Source organism: Haliotis rufescens, unplaced genomic scaffold, assembly GCF_023055435.1.
Source record: "Haliotis rufescens isolate VD_foot unplaced genomic scaffold, xgHalRufe1.0.p SCAF_4, whole genome shotgun sequence".
In the NCBI taxonomy this organism is placed as follows: domain Eukaryota; kingdom Metazoa; phylum Mollusca; class Gastropoda; order Lepetellida; family Haliotidae; genus Haliotis; species Haliotis rufescens.
Genome location: NW_025964112.1, coordinates 25,552,761 through 25,574,542, shown reverse-complemented (window position 1 = coordinate 25,574,542; position 21,782 = coordinate 25,552,761). Strand labels below are relative to the sequence as shown.

General features: G+C 39.7%; 1 protein-coding gene, 2 long non-coding RNA genes and 1 other non-coding gene across 5 annotated transcripts in view; 2 read left to right on the top strand and 2 right to left on the bottom strand.

The window, feature by feature from the left end:
• The first annotated feature begins 309 nt into the window (after nt 1–309).
• Nucleotides 310–1,842, top strand: LOC124119778. The gene is made up of 2 exons (XR_006858707.2): nt 310–597; nt 1,338–1,842. It is a non-coding gene; the product is annotated as an uncharacterized LOC124119778 (long non-coding RNA).
• Nucleotides 1,843–3,587: 1,745 nt separating this feature from the next.
• LOC124119779 lies at nt 3,588–5,078 on the bottom strand. Its single transcript, XR_006858708.1, has 2 exons — nt 4,838–5,078; nt 3,588–4,092 (listed from the first exon to the last, which is right to left on the bottom strand). It is a non-coding gene; the product is annotated as an uncharacterized LOC124119779 (long non-coding RNA).
• Nucleotides 5,079–11,824: 6,746 nt separating this feature from the next.
• On the bottom strand, nt 11,825–11,896 carry Trnap-agg. Its single transcript has one exon. It is a non-coding gene; the product is annotated as a tRNA-Pro (tRNA).
• A 285-nt stretch (nt 11,897–12,181) lies between these two features.
• LOC124119775 (ubiquitin-like modifier-activating enzyme 5) overlaps nt 12,182–21,782 on the top strand; it is a 61,830-nt gene continuing 52,229 nt past the window's right edge. The window contains exons 1-2 of one of the 2 annotated variants that reach the window (XM_046482408.2): nt 12,182–12,487; nt 19,111–19,156. In XM_046482408.2, coding sequence (XP_046338364.1) covers nt 12,324–12,487; nt 19,111–19,156 — 210 coding nt within the window. In that variant the 5' untranslated portion in view covers nt 12,182–12,323. The other variant, XM_046482409.2, reaches the window with a different exon arrangement.

Genomic DNA, 21,782 nt, shown 5'->3' with positions numbered 1-21,782 from the left:
TGAGTAGTAAGCAGCACATAGGATGACGTCACTTATGACAGTGGTGTTATATGTATTAATGCGCTACTGAAATCATGAGAATAGACAAAATTCATCGGTTCGATGCTAAAAAGGTACGATTTTAGGGTGTGTAAGAAACAGATTACTAAACTCGTGTCTGTCAGACACCATTGATCTTACAACTCGTTGTTACAAAGCGTATCTAACTGATAAGCTGGTTCCCGGCTCCCTATGCAAGTTGACGATATTGGAGACGGGGCCCAGCTTATGGTATCTGACAGACACTCGTGTAGTAATCTCTAATAGGGGGTGTAAGTAGGTCACGGGACTACGCGAGACCTAACGTTATTTAGTACCTCCGGTGACAAACAACCTCTCGCGGCAATGGCGACAGCAGTGTCACGTCGGGCAGGGCCCAGCGAGTCATATTTGGAAAACACAGGTGTAACTTAGAAAACATGACACTGTCACAGTCATTAAAACACTCGAGATGGGGAACATGAATAGCAAGTGTTGGCTTGTCAAAGCAGTTGCAGTGTTGTCAAGACGTCCTATGGTCGATGTCAAACTGGCCGCTACCCATTCATAAATATTGAGGTAAGTTTTCACTTTTTGCACACTTCTGATAAGTTGGTATAATTGTCAGTGTTGATAAGGCAATACTGATCGGTTCATCATCACACGTACAATGGCGATGGCGTTGAAAAATGAGCATAAAACATTCGTTCTGAAGGTATTTGCAATATGCTCTCGGTTTGTGCACCATACAATGTTATGGCAAATTTCCATTACATCTATCCTGAGCCTTTTCCAATAATAAATGTTCATCTCTGATAGGGAACGTCACAGAATTATATTTGTAGGTCCAGGGGAGATGACACAAACTATAGTCATATCTAAAGAAGGCCTATCGAGTGCATGTTGGCAACGCAAGTTTTGTCAATACTTAATGTTGTGCAAGGAGACTTATGGGGGTGCCTGTGTTAATAAATAAGGATATGTGCCAATATCACGATGATAAATTTATGTGCACTGAAAAATCAGGTTTTATTCACACACAAAAAATATTAATCTAATTTGTAAATTATGATGATTAAATCCTTGCGGTGTTTGTTATAAAGATCTCTGAAAAGTGACCTCACTTAAATGTATTCTGTATGATGTGAATAGACTTGACCATTACAACCCCATTTAGCATTTGTTTTGCATATTCAGTTGAAGGTACAATGTACATGCTTAATTTATTAATTATATCTTGATGTAGGCATTGTAAGAAATGGTTGGTATTTTAGAAGTATATATTTTATGATCTCATAAGTGTTATTTATCTTTTGCAGTTGGACCATATTTCCATGTTTGAGGGGAGAAAGATTTCCTCATCTTACTCACGAGTAGATGCATATGGATCACCAGAATTACCTTGATGCCAAGCATAACTGCACCTCAAGAGCATCTCAGACTATAACATATCTTCAGATTTCTTGGAATATTTTGTGGTCAAGCATTACATTGCCTATGAAAGAACAACTCTTGTTGTGTATACAGGTGTAAACATATTAAAGTTCTATCTGAACATTTTGCTGAAGTATTGGCTCTGTAAATGATGTATGTGACCATCAGAATACACCATATACACTGGACACTTGCTGGAACAGGACCTACATGTCATCAACATGGTGTTGCAGAACATCTTGGGACTCTCTCATAAAGTCCAGTGTGAATCTAGATACTGACACCAGTAACAGTGCATGCTGGCACATTTATTTGTTCAGGCTTGGCATTTGGGAATATTTGCCATGAATGTTTAATACTCATGACCTTGAAATAAAATTACTGAATAGATCTGAAGCTTATTTATTGTTTTTTTGTCTGGAATAATGCCATACAAAAAAAGTTTTTTAATATTTCTGGTATCAGCCATGATACTGAATTGATATTGATTATAATATCATAACAATGCACATGGAATGGGTGATAATAGATTTCCAGTTTATGGGTCAAAATTTTCCAAGAAAATACAACAGATGCTTACCAATGAAAATTTAACTTAACCAATGGCATAGCAGTTGTTGCTTTGTGAAATGAATTCTTTGTTGAAATATCAACATGTCTTGTTTTTGCATTGCTGTTTTAGGGTCCAGCATACAAATTACACTGATTCATAGAACAATAGCCAATAAACATTAACATTTCTTGACCAGTAATCTTAAAACAGATTGGTCCAAATGGATAGCGGAAAATGTGAAATGACAGTTACCTTATTTGTTTGACTTGGATTTATTGGCAGTATATTTAAAATACACAAATATATGAAAAATAGGTGCAATTGTTTCTATCTCTTCATCAAGTCAACATGGTTGCACTACATTGTGTTCATCAGTGTTGACTGAGTGATAACACTGTCCACTGAGACTATAAATACACGTCTGAACGATAGTACCACTGGTTGTCAAAATTATTTTAAAGGTAAAGAAAAGAACACATACCTTTACGAACGGTCCCATGGTTGTCAGTTGTCAGTCAGGAACCGATAAACCTGACAGTATTGACAAATAACCGATCATATTATTCTGAAATAAGTAAACTTTTACGACTGTCAAACAGAGGTGACAACCAAGCGTGGTAGTTCACTTGGTACCGTCTACAGAGTTAGCTTTGGCGGCCGCGCATTTCGAAAGCAGCACTAGTTCACGCGGATAGGCATGTCACCGTAAATGCTGGCAACGGAAGCGCTACAAAATGCAAGCCAAATACACTGAATTATGGAGGCGATCACCAATGACATGTCCTACATTAAGAAAGATACTTACTAATAAATGAAGTGTAATGTTTTTCTGAGGGAAGAAATAAAAGTGTTACACCTCGTCAGCAATATAATTGTTATAACACCGCAGACTGTGATTGATAGCAGGGGCAAGAATAAAAGATTCATTGTGATAAATGGTAGGGGTTTTTAAATTAATATTTCTGGTTGTGAGGCTCAATTGAACCAAGTAAAAAAATTGCCACAAGTCCAAAACATTAATAGATTCAACTTATCACTCAGTCAACACTGATGAACACAATGTAGTGCAACCATATTGACTTGATGAAGAGATAGAAACAATTGCACCTATTTTTCATATATTTGTGTATTTTAAATATTCTGCCAATAAATCCAAGTCAAACAAATGAGGTAACTGTCATTTCACATTTTCCGCTATCCATTTGGACCAATCTGTTTTAAGATTACTGGTCAAGAAATGTTAATGTTTATTGGCTATTGTTCTAGGAATCAGTGTAATTTGTATGCTGGACCTTAAAACAGCGATGCAAAAACAAGACATGTTGATATTTCAACAAAGAATTCATTTCACAAAGCAACAACTGTTATGCCATTGGTTAAGTTAAATTTTCATTGGTAAGCATCTGTTGTATTTTCTTGGAAAATTTTGACCCATAAACTGGAAATCTATTATCACACATTCCATGTGCATTGTTATGATATTATATTCAATATCAATTCAGTATCATGGCTGATACCAGAAATATTAAAAAAAAATTTGTATGGCATTATTCCAGACAAAAAACAATAAATAAGCTTCAGATCTATTCAGTAATTTTATTCCAAGGTCATGAGTATTAAACATTCATGGCAAATATTCCCAAATGCCAAGCCTGAACAAATAAATGTGCCAGCATGCACTGTTACTGGTGTCAGTATCTAGATTCACACTGGACTTTATGAGAGAGTCCCAAGATGTTCTGCAACACCATGTTGATGACAAGTAGGTCCTGTTCCAGCAAGTGTCCAGTGTATATGGTGTATTCTGATGGTCACATACATCATTTACAGAGCCAATACTTCAGCAAAATGTTCAGATAGAACTTTAATATGTTTACACCTGTATACACAACAGGAGTTGTTCTTTCATAGGCAATGTAATGCTTGACCACAAAATATTCCAAGAAATCTGAAGATATGTTATAGTCTGAGATGCTCTTGAGGTGCAGTTATGCTTGGCATCAAGGTAATTCTGGTGATCCATATGCATCTACTCGTGAGTAAGATGAGGAAATCTTTCTCCCCTCAAACATGGAAATATGGTCCAACTGCAAAAGATAAATAACACTTATGAGATCATAAAATATATACTTCTAAAATACCAACCATTTCTTACAATGCCTACATCAAGATATAATTAATAAATTAAGCATGTACATTGTACCTTCAACTGAATATGCAAAACAAATGCTAAATGGGGTTGTAATGGTCAAGTCTATTCACATCATACAGAATACATTTAAGTGAGGTCACTTTTCAGAGATCTTTAGGCCTATAACAAACACTGCAAGGATTTAATCATCATTATTTACAAATTAGATTAATATTTTTGTGTGTGAATAAAACCTGATTTTTCAGTGCACATAAAATTATCATCGTGATATTGGCACATATCCTTATTTATTAACACAGGCACCCCCATAAGTCTCCTTGCACAACATTAAGTATTGACAAAATTTGCGTTGCCAACATGCACTAGATAGGCCTTCTTTAAATATGACTATAGTTTGTGTCATCTCCCCTGGACCTACAAATATAATTCTGTGACGTTCCCTATCAGAGATGAACATTTATTATTGGAAAAGGCTCAGGATAGATGTAATGGAAATTTGCCATAACATTGTATGGTGCACAAACCGAGAGCATATTGCAAATACCTTCAGAACGAATGTTTTATGCTCATTTTTCAACGCCATCACCATTGTACGTGTGATGATGAACCGATCAGTATTGCCTTATCAACACAGACAATTATACCAACTTATCAGAAGTGTGCAAAAAGTGAAAACTTACCTCAATATTTATGAATGGGTAGCGGCCAGTTTGACATCGACCATAGGACGTCTTGACAACACTGCAACTGCTTTGACAAGCCAACACTTGCTATTCATGTTCCCCATCTCGAGTGTTTTAATGACTGTGACAGTGGCATGTTTTTCTAAGTTACACCTGCGTTTTCCAAATATGATTCGCCGGGCCCTGCCCGAACATTCGTGACCAACTCGTGTTATTCCGGGACAAGCCGAATAGCGACTCGTGCCCCTCTCGTGGCCATTTTTGCAACTGGGTTCCGTCTTAGCGCAAACGGGCATACATAAAACAATTGTCAACTCGTTGCGCAATGGTTCACATATATTTCCCCATATATCATTTATATTTCAGACGCAATTAAAAGCACATCAGGACATGCGAAATTATACAGTATGATTGAACACATTTAACTGTGTCTTGGGTATATTTTTAGATGCAACACATATGTAAAAACAGAAATTATTTCTGAGGGATTCTTTGACGAAGAACTTGAAATCATACGCGCATTCTGATTGGTTTGTCGTATTTTCGCACATAACATTCATCGATAGGGGGACGAGTCTTCTTGCAGGTTACGGAAAGGGGCGAGTGGTGACGAATGCTGCCCGAAGTGACACTGCTGTCGCCATTGCCGCGAGACGTTGTTTGTCACCGGAAGTACTAAATAACGTTAGGTCTCGCGTAGTCCCGTGACCTACTTACACCCCCTATATACACAGTCGATGACCAACCAACTTTGTTGCTAGGTTGACGTCACATCGCTGAAGGATCGAAGCGACAAAATTCCACAAATGACATCATCGGGTATTATGACGTGATTGTAAACTTTGAGGTGCAAGGTCACGTTCCACAAGGCGATCGCAATGACAGTCGTTCGTCTAAGTTACAGTATGTGAGCGGCGATCACCTTAGCGCTACGATCATCTTGTGGAACGGACGCCTGAATTCTAAAGGTGAATCGACATGCACAGACATGTGTCTCCATGTAAACGTGGTGCCACGCGTGACTACAAAGAGCCGTTTATAAATATGATTATGACGTTGTCACTCACTCATCCATGCCGAGGTGTTGGCGCTCGTGTACTTATGCCTACATGCGTACTGTCACGCGTGTCTCCATGCAAAACGTGGTGCCACGCGTGACTACAAACACACGTTACTAGAAGTATAGATCGATAGACATGCGTAACGTTGTCACTCGCTCATCCATGCCGAGGTGTTGGCACTCGTGTATGCCAACGTGGCGTGTGTTTTTTTACTCGTGTCTCCATGCAAACGTGGTGCCACGCGTGACTACAAACAGACGTTTATAAATACTATTATGACGTTGTCACTCGTTCATCCACGCCGAGGAGTTGGCACACGTGTATGCCTACATGCGTGCTATCATTCGTGTCTCCATGCAAACGTGATGTAGTTCGTGTCTCCATGCAAACGTAGTGTCACGCGTGTCTCCATGCAAACGTGGTGTTTTACTCGTGTCAACAAACAGACGTTTATAAATAGTATTATTTATCATATGTATATGGATACGGATAGAGAGAGATCGACAGACATACGTGGTGTTTTACTCGTGTCTCCATGCAAACGTGATGCCACTCGTGTACACATACATACACACACACACACACACACACACACACACACACACACACACACATAGAGGCGTGGTGTCACTCGTAGGCGTGTGCCTCCAAGAGGACTAGGAGGATGTGGGTTCTTTTGCATGGATTGTTGTTTGTGTTGGCAAAGCAAAGGATGAAAGCGTTCTTTCGGGAGAGATAGGTGGCCCTGAAAAGGGCCGTTGGAAAAAAAAAACTGGAAACAAGCTGGACGAGGGTTGTCTCTGTTTTACATTACTTTCCTTGATCTCGATACTAGATAATAATACGGACCACCCAAACAGTCGGGTACGTCAATTCCGCGTTGAATATTTCGTTGTAATGCTGCAATAGCCTAGCTCACACTTGTTCTTAAACCAGTGCGGGCTCTGCGATAAGATCGTCTCCGATTCATCAGGTGGGTAGGCCACTATTGTCCAGGAGTAGACTTTACTCATCCACCGACATTGTTGAGTGTTGGTCTGACACTTCAGACAGCTGCATCGAGACGACATGGTTGATCTCTCTTTCAGCGCTCGGACTGTGACGGTGTGCGTGGCTTATTATAGGAGAGGCACTGAAACCCTGCTTAATTCCTGATTTGGCGAAAACGCAGCACGCCGATGGGTCCGTTCCGGCGCCTGGTCTGAGCCTCGGTTTTTCCAAACCGGACAGACCATTGTGATGGATGTACAGTCAGTCTGTCTTACAAGGGTGTACAGTCAGTCTTACAGAGTTGTACAGTCAGTCCTATGGGGTTGTACACTCAGCCTTATAGGGTGTACACTCAGTCTTACAGGAGTGTACCGTCAGTCTTACAGGGGTGTGCAGTCAGTCTTACAGTGGTGTACACTCAGTCTTACAGGGGTGTACAGTCAGTCTAACAGTGGTGTACACTCAGTCTTACAGGGGTTGTACAATCATTCTTAAGGGCTCTACAGTCAGTCTTACGGGGTGTACAGTCAGTCTTACAGAGTTTTACAGTCATTCTAAAGGAGTTGTACAGTCAATCTTACAGTGGTGTACAGTTAGTCTTACAGTGGTGTACGATCAGTCTTACAGGGGTGTACAGTCAGTCTAACAGTGGTGTACACTCAGTCTTACAGGGGTTGTACAATCATTCTTAAGGGCTCTACAGTCAGTCTTACGGGGTGTACAGTCAGTCTTACAGAGTTTTACAGTCATTCTAAAGGAGTTGTACAGTCAATCTTACAATGGTGTACACTTAGTCTTACAGAATTGTACAGTCAGTCTTACAGGGTTGCATAGTCAATATTACATGGGTGCACAACCTTACAAGTCTTACGGGGTTGTACAATCATTCTTAAGGGCTCTACAGTCAGTCTTACGGGGTGTACGATCAGTCTTACAGAGTTTTACAGTCAATCTTACAGTGGGGTACACTTAGTCTTACAGGGTTGTACAGTCAATCTTACAGTGGTGTACACTTAGTCTTACAGGGTTGTACACTCAGTCTTACAGGGGTGTACAGTCAGTCTTGAAGGGTTGTACACTTAGTCTTACAGTGGGGTACATGCAGTCACTCTTACAAGGGGTGTATAGTCAGTCTTAAGGGGTGTACAGTCAGTTTTACAGGGGTGTACAGTCAGTCTTGAAGGGTTGTACACTTAGTCTTACAGGGTTGTACACCCCTTCTTACAGTGGTGTACAGGCAGTCTTACAGGGTTGTACACTCAGTCTTACAGGGGTGTACAGTCAGTCTTGAAGGGTTGTACACTTAGTCTTACAGTGGGGTACAGTCACTCTTACAAGGGGTGTATAGTCAGTCTTAAGGGGTGTACAGTCAGCTTTACGGGGATGTATAGTCAGTCTTACGGGGTTGTACAGTCAGTCTTAAGGGGTGTACAGTCAGTGTTACAGAGTTGTACAGTCAGTCTTACAGAGTTGTGCAGTCAGTCGTAAGGGGTGTACAGTCAGTCTCAAGGGTTGTACAGTCAGTTGATGTAAGTTAATCCAACCGTAGAAGGTTACCGACAGTATTACCTGAGCGTACTGTCAGTCGTACATCAGTGATCAATCAAACATAATTATAAAACTGATATATCACGGCGGGGGACACCAGAATTGGGCTTCACACATTGTACCCATGTCGGGAATCGAACCCGGGTCTTCGGCGTGACGAGCGAACGCTTTAACCACTAGGCTACCCGACCGCCCCCCAGGAATGCGGAAGTAGTCCGTCAGTGTTTACGTCATTTCAAGAACACGGCCTCGTGAAAAAAACGTATGGACGTCAAATTGTGTCATTCATACACTTATGAACGCCAATTTCGCGGTCATATGACCGACCTCTTGTCCAAACGAAAAAGCCCTATATCGTATAAGCTTCAAATTAAAAAATATATAGGAAAGTAATGCATTACTGTCTTGGTATTCTGACAAAATCAAGTTGATTTTGATTTTGTTGAAGCAGTTCTAAAATCTGTAAAACGTTCCACCGCCGTAACAGAAACGTAGTTACAAAACGTGTGATGTCCGATCATACACAACGATGCACAATTTTTCATAACGTAAATGTGCATCGTTGTTATAGTTTTGTGAAATAACATTGCACGGTGACGTTATAATAATGTTGTGACAACGTTGTATCACGACGTTACTAATCCACAACCTTACCACAACGTTACGACAACGTAGTGTGTTAGCTGGGAAGGGCGGGAAGAGTGGACTGCTGGAATGATGTCATCTTGAATTAGAAATTTCTCCACGAAAAAGTCATCAATGTCATAATCGAAATGACCAGAGGCTCCACTGATCATGTCGAACAACTCTCCGTTAATTTAAGCGCCACACGAAAATGTTTTGTTGCTCATACTGAAGACAAGCGAACTTGCAAAAGTACTTGACAGTAGTCTGTTGTCTTAAGCAGTCATTCAATTCGGATGTGCGCTCGGTCGTAATAAGGACAAAGAAACGTTTTAGAAAGTAGAAATCCGAAGTTCAGTCCCCAAAATACCATTCACAGCATGCTATTAAAATAGTATTCACGAAAACAATTCTTTAGTAATAGAAACAAATTAATTTATTCATTCATCGAGAATCATACCCCTAGACCAACGAGCCGCATTGATGGAGTTTGTGTCTCAATTGTTGTAGTATCATAGAATGATTAATCATATCTGAACCATACTGGTAATGTGCCTGAAAATGGTAAATTATCAGATAAACGTCTGGCAGAGAAACTGGCCATATTGTTGATGCTTACATCAGCAAGTCGATCAGCTGAACGTACTTCCATGAACATAAAGTTCACATCTGACAAGGGCGTCAAAGTTGTCTTCCTTTTGACAAAGCCCTCAAAGGTCTCTAAGCCTGGGTCAGAACCTCATAAGTTGACCATACAAGCTTATCCTGAGAATCATTTGCTCTGTGTAGTGCATTAAAATAATGTGTGAATTGAAATTATAATTTCATTAATAAAAAGAAGTAGATGTGATAGCCCCAACCTTGAGTTTCCCTACCAAGCTTGTATTTTGACTGAATTTTTGTGTCTCCTTACGGGGGACGCCATTAGGAGTCCTGGCTGAAATTCCCACATTCTAGATGTACAGCTTGGACCAACAGTATCCGTCCGGTTGCTGTCTCAGAGGAGACTGTTGATTTTGTAGATCGCGTTCGGTCGAGTACACAGATTTGTATTTCTGGGTTACTTGTAACCTTAATTTGGGACATCCCAAATAATTTTTGATTGAGGCTCTTTTCTTAGTTGTTTTTAGCACTTCGACGTTATATAGAAGGGCATATGGGTAATTTGGTCTCGCTCTCGTTTTTCGAGATCGTAGCCTTTGAACTTGGCCTGGTTGTAGCATGAGCTGATGAAAACACCGCTATCACATCTACTTCGTTTTATTAAGGAAATAATAATTAATTTTAATTTAAATTCTCACATTACAAGTGCTTTTGAAATTAACAATTACTGCTACCGTTGCACCTAATAAAAGAACATGGTTATTAAAAAAATCGTTTCCGAAGCAACGTGACACGCGTCATAAGTTCATTTATTATTATATTTATTCATTCTAGACTAGTACAAAGTGAAATATGCCATAAAATAACTCACATAATTATTGAAAGTCATTTTTTGTTAAATGTTATATTATATTTCCTACGCCCGCGCTCTTGTTAGTTGACACACATATACATAAATATGGATGGCCATATGCAAATGATACTTGGCATGCCACAAAAAGGAATCAACAGCGAATTAAAATCTGGGTCACAGAGGACCCTCAGAATGACATGGGCACGAGGAGCTTTCGGAAAAGGGTGACCCTGCCAAAACACATTGCTACTTTGCAATGAAAACATGTGGAAACGACAAAACCTACCCTCATCACTTGAAAATATTTTTTACGATTACCAGGGTTTTGACGATCATTGTCATCCAGATTCCAGATGTGCGCAAGACGAACAGGACGAAAAAACACACTGTTGAAATCACCGATTGCCGTGGATATTTTAAGAAATCCTATTTATAAACTGCAAATTTACCGACCGTACACCATAGGATCACGTTTGGTGACGTGACACATATTATGGTGAATGTTTCATCAGCACTGCTATTATTCATCACGATAAACTTATTTCGTTCTCGTCCAGAGAATACAAACGCGGGACTAATTTAAAATTGGATTGGAATGGAAACATCAATCGTGGACGTTCCACAGTAACATTTTATGATGATGTGACTGAGTGAGTGAGTTGGGTTTAACGCCGCTTTTAACACTTTTCCAGTTATATAACAGTGTGTCAGCTTAATGTGGGCGGAAAGCCCGAAGTGATCTCAGGTCTCAGATGTTTACCACGGTGAAACCCACGCGGTATGGTGCATAGCAACCTAGAAACATAATCGGGGCGAACCGGGATTCGAGGCCACAACCACAGGTTTCTGGTGTGCCCAAGGGACAGCGAATCGCGGGCCTTAGACGACTGGGCCACCCGTGTCCATGAAGATGTGAAGACAAACTAAAGTTTGTTGAAACGTCTTGCTCGATGCTCATGATGTCAATCACTGGGTTGTCTGGTTCAGACTCGATTATTTACAGACTGCCGTCATATAGCTGGAATATTGCTAAATGCGGCGTTAAACAATAAACGATCAAATAGTAAGCACTACAATCTGCAAGCTGAATTCACGATGAACTCTATCCATGAAAAAAAAGGTCAGTGCAATGCAACCTCTCTTGGAAGTTAACTATTTATCAAAACAGCTCCAAGGTTATTTGTTGGTGTGGCCAGTATTATTGTGTCACTAATGTTTAAGGTAGTGAAGACACGATACAACGTCAGAAAAACTTAATAAAATTGACCGCGAATAAAAAGATTTACATGAATAAGTAAAAGAGTTGGGCTCGTCCGGGATTTGAACCCGGGACCTCTCGCACCCTAAGCGAGAATCATACCCCTAGACCAACGAGCCGCACTAATGTAGTTTGTGTCTCAATCGTTGTACTATCATAGAATGATTAATCATATCTTTCTGTTCTTCTTTTACGATCTAGTCGCCATTTAGAATATAATTTAAATAAATAGCTAACATAATCTTATAGTAACACTATGATAATTTTTGATTACCAGAAACAAGTACTATTTCTACAGCACGATGTAGATTGTCGTTCTTTGGAGAACTCTTCTTTGTTGAAGCGCAGTTTGGTCGCAAAACTCCCTACACAGAAGTAGGAAGTGCTACCTCCGTTGACTTCAGGCAACATTAATCCATAGTGGATCGCGAGCTTCTCGTGACAACACGTTGCTCTTCCTGATACGAATACAGTTTTCGTATTTGGATGATATATAAATTTATGGATATATTTATATAAAATTTAATCGAAGAGGTCAATAGGTGTATGTTTGCATTCGGCCGGTCAACTATGGCAAGTATCGATAATCTAAAGCTGCGAATTGCGGAACTGGAGGGTGAACTTCAACGAGAAAGAGGAAGAAACCAAACAGCTGTTCGTCAGAAGATTCCGCAAATGAGTTCGGAAGTAGTTGACAGCAACCCATACAGGTCAGGTGGAGAAACTAGACCATTAAGCTCTGGTTCATGTAATTTTGGAATGTTATTCTGTGTATGGGGAAGGCTACCGGTGAAGGGACCACCTGGTAGGTATTAAGTTAATGGTTATTGTGTTATTGTGTGTTTTTTAAACCATAAAACAATAATTATGAGGAAGTTACCATGTGGTCATCTGCATATGTCTTGTGACATTGGTGCACTGGTGCATCATAAGCTTTCATACGAGAAACATTCGCATTCATATACATTTATATACCACACTTATCCAAATACTAGTATCTGCGCAAATGCTGTTTAATTGTTCCTCAACCAGACTCGAGGGTCCTTGATAGAGGGGGTCCTATAAGCAGTAAGCAGTAAAATTTAGGGTACATTTTCATTAAGCAGAAAATTCCTAAATTGGCCATGGTGGGACATGGGACTTTTAATTCTGCTTTCGTTTCATCCTGACAATTCATATTTCTAATACCTGGTAAAATCTCAAATCGCTAAACATTCTAGACTGGTCCCCTGCGTCAGTTGCGCAGCCTGCTTTCTGTGGAGAAGCATTTGGGTCTTGAAGACAGACTGTTTTTAACCATTTTAATCATTTTTACGATAAGCAGTAAATTATTTATTTACGTTAAGCAGTTATTTTTTGTTATTTTACGTTAAGCATTAACAATAAAAAAAGATGAATTTTACGTTTACGATAGTGTTTGAAGTGTGTTTTACATTAAGCATTAAAACCCATCAGGACCCTCAGTCTCCGTATGCATCTCAGTTATCATTCTAGCTGCCTATGGGCTCTAGAGGGTTTTTACATCCTACTCACATATCAGTACCCATTCTCTAATGGGTGAACAGAGGCACGTTTGAACTAAGTCACTTCCCCCGGGTGACACCACACATTTATAATACCCATATCTAAAACACTTTTTATACCTATCGGAGAGGTGCATTACAATGTTTGATTTCAGTATTTGGATTTTCTGATAAAATACACCTTTTTTGCATATTTCTTTACTTAGAAGTATTTTACCGAAACATTTACATACTCACAGATGAGGTTCAGTGCACAGTTTAATTTTGATATTTGTATTTTCTCCAAAAATATGATGGTTTTTAATGTAGTGAACAGATAAAAAATATTTTGCTTCAGCATTTGTGCGACCTATAACATGAAAACTACTTCGTGGATTCTTTTCCAATTGGGGGTACAGTTTATATCCTAATACGACAGGTGCATTGAGCATGTTGAGAAGTTTTGTTTTCAGTATTTGGATTTTCTGAAAAAGCCCAGATTTTTCTCACTTAGAATTATTTTACTGAAACAATGGGGTGTGCGACCTATAACTAAAAAACTGCTTCATAGATTCAAATTTAGAGAATAGTTTCCATACTAATAAAAGAAGTGCAGTGCAAAGTTTTGTTTTTGATATGTGTATTTTCTGAAAAATATATGATTTTGTTCATGTTTTGTACCGGTCACTAGCGGAATACGCTCCCATGCTTACTACTGGTCCCATCATTGATATACTGTTACAGCTTATATCTAAACTTTCATTTGCAAAACATTCAGGCTGACCCACATGAGAATCATGTGTCTATTCTTAAACAGAAATTGTACTTAATTGGTCACCTTGACTACCATTGTGTAAATATTCCACCCTCCATCATGTCCATTGTCCAGTTTTACTGCACTCAAAAACGTCTGTGTCTGTTTCCCTGTGAGGTTTCCTCCCCAACCTTTTGATGATGCTTGTCTGATGCCTACGCCATGTACTTGCACTCCCTGGTTATGTTGTAGTGCTTGCCCCCATACCTACTTCTCTTCTGACAGGCCATTTCTTTCACTTTTCTACTGGGTTGTGATTCCGCTGTGATCCTTCTTCAGTAAGATTGTTTGTGTTGTACTCATCAGCCAAAGTCCATACAGGTTCACACTTATGTGGGAACTTAATAAGCTTCTGCCGATGATCAATTACCTTCATTGGTGGTGCACATTTCTTAGCTTGACATTTGAATTACCTTCCATTGTTTGTTGTTATAAGCACATGTTGTTGAAGACTCATTCAATTCCTTGGTTACAGGTATGCTTTACATGTTCTGTGTTATTATGATGTAATAGATGTTTGTTTCTATAGTTGCAACCGTTAAATGTACCTTGTTCTTGATCTAGAGTAAACCTGTCATGTTTGAGTTCGCTACAGTGTTGCGATTCAATAAACCAGTCAGGTTTGCCTATTGAAAATGCAGATTTAATTCCATCTATAAAATGCACTTTATTTGTACTTCAATTTCCCTGAAGTGCATGTTAATTTACTTTTTGTTCCCTGTGATAGGGGAGAAAATGTGTTGACAGGTAATTGCTATTTCAGGCCTATTTTATGAGACAAATATATATTTAATCTTAATTTCTGCGAATGAAACATTGTCCTGCATACAGGACGGAAATACTACTGAATTTGTAAATCATTTTATTTTTATTTTTTCATTGACCAAATTTGCAAAGGCAAAACAAGCACACAAGCTCCTACTGCTGCCATGATCATAACAGGAAATGCACATTAAAGCAGTACCCATGTAAAGGGAAGTAACTGCATGCTATATTCTTTACTGTTATGTTTAGTATTGCAGCATTTCACCGTGGAGTTAATGTGCTCAAGATTTTACCTTTTAAGTTTCATGTAATTAGTTTATTGCATCAATAATATTATCCATTGTATTATTTACCATTTCAATTTTAGATTTTAATTAATGACTCCGTTAATGAGTCCATGGAGATATATAGGCTAAGGGACTGGCCATTTATTATAAGGTGGGGCAGGATTGGTTTTAGGACTGTATCATATTGCTGACAACTCACACCCACCCCACCACTCCCTATATACTAATTCATGAACGCCCCCCACCCATGTTCAAAATTATAATTTTTTAACTTATTCTATCTCACACTATGCATTTCTTCTTTCTTCTTTTGAACCTGGTGTGCAAACGCCCTAGAACAAAGTTTCCAGCTTCAAAATATATTGCACCCAAGTACCAGACGTGCCAGAGTCTGTAGAGAATTATTTTTATCCCCCGCCCAACAAAGTTGGTGGGGGAGATAGAAACGGGCTCCGTCCGTCATGTTTCGTTTCCTCCAACAGATAGATAACTTACATGGCACTTTATAATGGGAACTGAAAAAGCAAAACAACCCGTTTGTCAACAGTGTACACTCACATTTTCATCCTACCATCCATATACTTTATGCTGTGATTGTCATGGTTTATGCAAGCATGCACGCTGATGTTCTCTGTGCTCCCATTTATCAGAGGAAGATTCTAAAAAATATTTTCGCAAGTGTCAAAAAAAGGCACTGTTGACTGGTGATAGAAATCCAGAGACTTTAAACATGGACCGTCATATTCTAAAAAGCTGAAACGAGTTACAAGGCGTCTGTTCTCTTCCTCATCTACCATCACTTCACTATCAGTGGTGCGGCGTTAAAGAACAAACAATCACTATCAGTGGAAGATGATATCATATCTGACAGTTTCCTAAAGGAGGATATTCCTGCCAAAACAGCAACTACGACTGGTCCCAGTGCACCTGACGACATATCAGTGATTGCTCAACCACCTATGACATATAGTTGACAGTTCTTTCCAAGGACAGCTCCTCCCCTTGGTTACAATGATCACCACTGAGAAGCCTCCCAGCATACCTCAACTATGAATTGTCTTTCCCTCCCCATCTTCTCATTCGAAATGTTCCAGCAGAAGTCAGAAGTTGCCAACCCCTCACAAGACAAAGTCTCACCCCAGACACATAATGAACAGTCACAGACTATAGAGATTGAAGTATCAGGCTCCCCTTCATCTTCTCAACAAAGACGGGCTTTCCTCCCACATTAAGCTGACACGCTGACATTAAGCTGATATAACTGGAATAATGTTTAAGGCGGCGTTAAACCCAACTCACTCACTCACTCACACTTCTGAGACAGAGCAACATCGGTGTTCTAAGGATCGACAGAAATCTAACTTCTAAGAATTCTAAGCATTCTTAGAGGAATAAACAGTGACAGTTGGGCCAATATCGTACTGAGAAGGAATATTGATCCGACACTTCGCTATTATACAACCTACATATCACTCTTACTCAAAAGAGCAAGGTTGATCCCAACCTTCAGAACGCAAGGCCAGATCTCGATCCTGGGATTCAGATCTACAGTGACATGCATATCGACATTCCCCTGAAGATGGACATTGATGTAGCGACATATCATAGCTGGTATCGACATCAACACTACTCTTATAGAAAAGATACTCGTAGAAAGAATTCAGTATCCACAGTCCCACTAGCAGATCTCTGTTTCTTTCTACGGAACGGACCCAACCCTGGGATACTCATACCAGACAGGATCCGCCTAGTGGTCAACCTTAGCTACTTCTTGCGATCACTGGGATCAACCAGTCCTATCATCCACAGATTTTGACTCGCTGTTGCAAGCCATAACTACACCTTTACAACCCTGGACTGGCCAGAAGACCTTACCTCCTCGGTCACTACAGTTAATAACTTGTTGTCTGCTCAAGGGTATCCTGATAACAATATGGACCTATGTCACTTCAATGTTACAACATTACTGCCATATGTCACTTTGATTACAGAAATAGTCGCTCTAATGAGGATCATCTGACGGGCTTCGTAGTTCCTAACTCAGCTTCATCTGCCATCACAATACCTCCCAAGCAAATCATGTCTGACCTCACCCAGAATCTCGCCCAGACGTTTATGTTATTTCTTAAACAAGAGGACCAGATGTTGCCTCCCAGTTTCATTTTGACAGATTGTGGTACACATGGCGTGTTAACTACTGTATGGCGCTTGTCCATGACAAATTCCAGAGAATTATTGACCTCTTGTCTCACTACATGGGTACTGTTTCAGTGTTACGCCACTGTGATCTCCTTCAATACAGCCTCTAGGAAGATCATTTTAAGGTGTGCCTTTATCAGCTGCCTTGGTCCACTCCTTAATTATTCATTAACAATATCCAGGAGATTGCCCAGAATGTCACAAATGAGAGTCATTTACTAGGTTTGGTGGATCTTCTCAAATTACAGAGACAACACAGTTAACAAGATCCAGAATATTGCCCAGAATGTGACTAAGGAGACTCATTTACAAGTATCGGTGGATCCTCTCAAATTAACGCTTGGAGGAAGGTCAACAACGCAAGGAATGATGTTGTCCTCAATTCACCATATCACAGTGAGACCTCTGTGAAGTACTTGTAAACACTGGCTCCTTTTGTGGCAGAGGTCAATGACACCAAGGACAATTGAGCTACAAGTCGTCAAGTACCAGAAAAGTTTTCTTTACTTCAGCAAAGGAAGCTGGAGAGTCGGCCAAGCTGGACAGGCATGTCCCGCAACCCCTAGGTTTTACTCACCGATTTTCCTGGTCCAAAGAAAGACAGCAACAAGCTTCGAATGATTTTCAACATGAAGATTTTCAGCGTGCAGTACCTCGAAGCGACGACAAATTTACGCATGATTTTCATTGCACTGCTGTGTACGATCATCCCTCCAAGAGACTAAATGGTCAGCCTGGACCTACAAGACACTTATCTTCATTGGTATCGCCATTACCTCTGGTTCATATTCAAGGTCAGCATTACTGGTGGAAAGTCTCCTGTTTTGAATATCCCCAGCCCCGGGCCTTTTCACCAATATTACAAAGCCAATCACGCAATTCCTTCACAGTCAGATGATTATTTTCCAAGTTTATATGGAAGACTGCATTCAAGACCACGAAGACCAGTCAACTCTTGTGAAGCACCTTGAGTTCACTCAGAAGCTACTTATACAGCTAGTGTGGCTGGTCAACGTTTTGAAGTCCGAGAAAACTCCTGCTCAACTTCTTGAGATAATAACTGTATTCAACATGAAGCTCTGTAAGATGTTCATCCCCCTGGAAGATGGCCGATGGAGTCTCTTTGAACCCATTCATCCCAACCCATCAGTTGTTCATCTACGCCTCAACAGTGGGTTGGGGAGCTCACCTTCTGTATGTTCAATTGGCAGGGCTTTGGTACGTAGACAAAATGAAACAATGAAACTCCATATCAACAACTTGGAATTCGAGGCATTAATTTTGGCAATATCTCTTTGGGCCGAGATTCACAGTGCATCACAACTCATGATCCAGTAGTTTGGTACATAAACAAGATGGGCAATAGAGTTCTTCCGTCTCTTTGACTCCCTTTGCATATAGGCTTTTCGGGCAAGGCACATCCCAGAGATCCACAAATGTCATATTGGACACTCTGTCCCGACAGATCAACCATCCCTGACGGAATGCCATCTCCAATTGACAATTTTTTCGGTGGATTTGCCACCTTTATCCAAGCCCAGAAGTTGACCTCTTCCCAACATCTTTGACTGCTTGTGGTTGGTAAACATCACAGAGAGGAGATGCCATCGTCTTCCACTGCATAGACATGCCCCATTTGCCCTATAAGTTACCAGTCCCTTTAGTTTTTATCATGCTGATAGGCCAGAAAATCATTGAAGATAACATGAATCATTTCTATGTGCCTATTATGTATGTAGATAGTCATATAATTTCTTATTTTTCAGTCGCTTGATGGCTTTGAAAAGAATGGGCATAGTTGATAACTATGAGGTATGTATGCTCCATTGGACTGATGATGTGAAACCATTCAAGGTGTTTGATACTCATTTCCCCCAGGCAAGGGAGGTAACTGTCTATTAAAACTAGACTGGAATTTCTGGGCTCGATCGTAGCGCCACCAGTGGCTATAACAAGTTATGTCCTTTCTATGTACCTCCTATTGACCAATCAGATTCCACCTCTCATATCACTTGCATTGCTTCAAACAAAATGGTTGTGCCCAGTCAAGACAATCTGATCGATAACCAAAATCTATTTTGTGATAAAACAGGTCTTACTTCACGAAGTGCATCAAATCACGTGAACACCTTGAATAAAAACCTGAAATATCTGTTGATGCCAAGTTGGCAGTACACATGCTTTGCAAGTCCTGCAATCTATCGAAATCTGCACGGCGGTTTACTAACCATTTGTCGATTTTGTTGCACAAATTCGAGTGAGTGGACTTTGCATAGACTCGTTAGTCCAGCCAAAATATATAGCTCCATAATTCCAGCCCTGTTTGGCACGGGTGGAGACTGGACATTTACAGTAAGTTAACTCCTTTGCTTTGGGAAGATGTTTGATACTATGAAACAATTATATTACATGTACTTACTGAGAGTGGTGAAAACCTCCCTTGCTCACCTTATGTCGGGTGTTCACCTGACAAGCAAATGATCAAGTGAACAGATCAAAATGCTTATTTATCTTTTGTGTTTTTATGTCAAACATTTTGTCTGACATTGTTAAAACTGTGTTAATTTCCCTACTTTATTGTGCCATAAGCAAAAACATACAGGAAGTATTAAAATTAACAAACATTGCTTGTAAATACCTTGGTGTTTTCAGACAGTTTGTTGACCTCTCATTCAAAGAGCAAAATGCCAGCATTACCATGGTCACCATGTGTTATATACTGAATGCCATTAATAACCAAACTCGGGGTTTATATTTTGTTGACTAAAAGATAGGAAAAGAACCATCCACAACGATTCAATATAACAATCATCAGTGAATAATTTCATGACGTCCATATCGGTAGCACTGTCAGAGATGTCAGGAGTAATCAGGTCAGAATCCTGGCACGATGAGCATGTGCATTATCATCTTAAAAAATGAAACCTCAGAGCTGGAGATGAGCTGCGTATTGGCGTAAAATACACATTAAATAAATTGAAATATGCAGACAAATAAAATCCTAGCATATCAAATATGCAGCAAAAACTAAAAATACGCTATTGAAATAAAATTAATGTGTAAATTACAACTATTAGATAAAACCATGCGTATATTAAACTTTTAGATAAAATGATTGTGTATCAGCTGATTGTGAAATTCACTTACCGACAGTTACATTCGGAAAAGCTTGTGCGACAAGCATACTGATTGATGCCAATTGAAAAGCACATCATGCCTAGTCAATTTATCACCCAACACTGGCTCCCACAGGAGATATGCTTGGATGAGATCAAGCGATATCTTCATTGTAGACCATTGTGACGTCATTGGTTACCATGACATCACGATCAAATGACATCACTAATGGCTCGGCTGCTGAAGCTGTTAGCAGTACTTTTTGCCACGGGACCATATATGGTCCTGTAAAAATGTCCCAATTCAACTGTAAATTAAGATATCAAACACTGAGTGTGCACAATCAAAATTATAACCATCTTCACTCTAATCACTCTCAGCTTTTATATCGTGTAACTCATATTTTATACAATGCTACAGATTACGAAATATGGTGAGATTAGTAAAGTGGTTACCCCGCTTCTTGACTTTTTTTTCATGCGAATGACGGTGATTTTTTTTTTTATTATGCACACGGTGCTAGAGATGAAACGACAGCGCAAATTGTCTTTCTGTTAATGATGCTCATTTACAGAAATTATTCAAATCTAAGGTATGAAAAGATCAAATATAATAATGTGCACTTATAATATGTGCTAGCCTCCATGTAGCAGTTCATGCTGAAACCTCTACACCATTATTACCCTCAATGGATCTGTGAGCAACTGATTTTCATTCTCAGCTCTCTGGAGAGTATACAACCAGAGAAGGCGCTGGAAGGTTAACAGCCACATCACCATAAAATCTAACCCTTATGTCTTTTGATGTCATATAAAAAAAGTGGATAACTCCTCGACAAACCTCTGAGTTTTCCCACTTTTATCAACTTGTGTTGATATATTTGATATCAAAAGACACTCGGGTGAGATTCCCTATGTACATGTTGTATCCTAGACAGTTGCTGATTGGTGATTCAAAAAAGCGTCTTTCTTACTATGCTTACTTTTGCAAACAGAAAAGCAAACCAAAATAGCTTCCCCGAGAGGGAGCCGCAGGCAGACACAGAAGGATATACTACTATTCACATAGTTTTAGGTGATTAAAGGGATTGTTATGAAACAGGTTTTAAGTTAAAATACCCAAATGTCAAGAAACAGGTGGGTAAAAAATATTTGAATTCCTGCTTAAAATTGTGGATACCCAATCAAAATCAAAGCTTATCTGGAGTTCTGAACCTTGCCTGACATGTTCTGCAAATGGCATCGTGAGTGGTACAAGGATGTTGTTCCTTTGGTATTGACTCTCTCACAACTGAGTCTTGAGTGTCAATGGTAAATCAAGC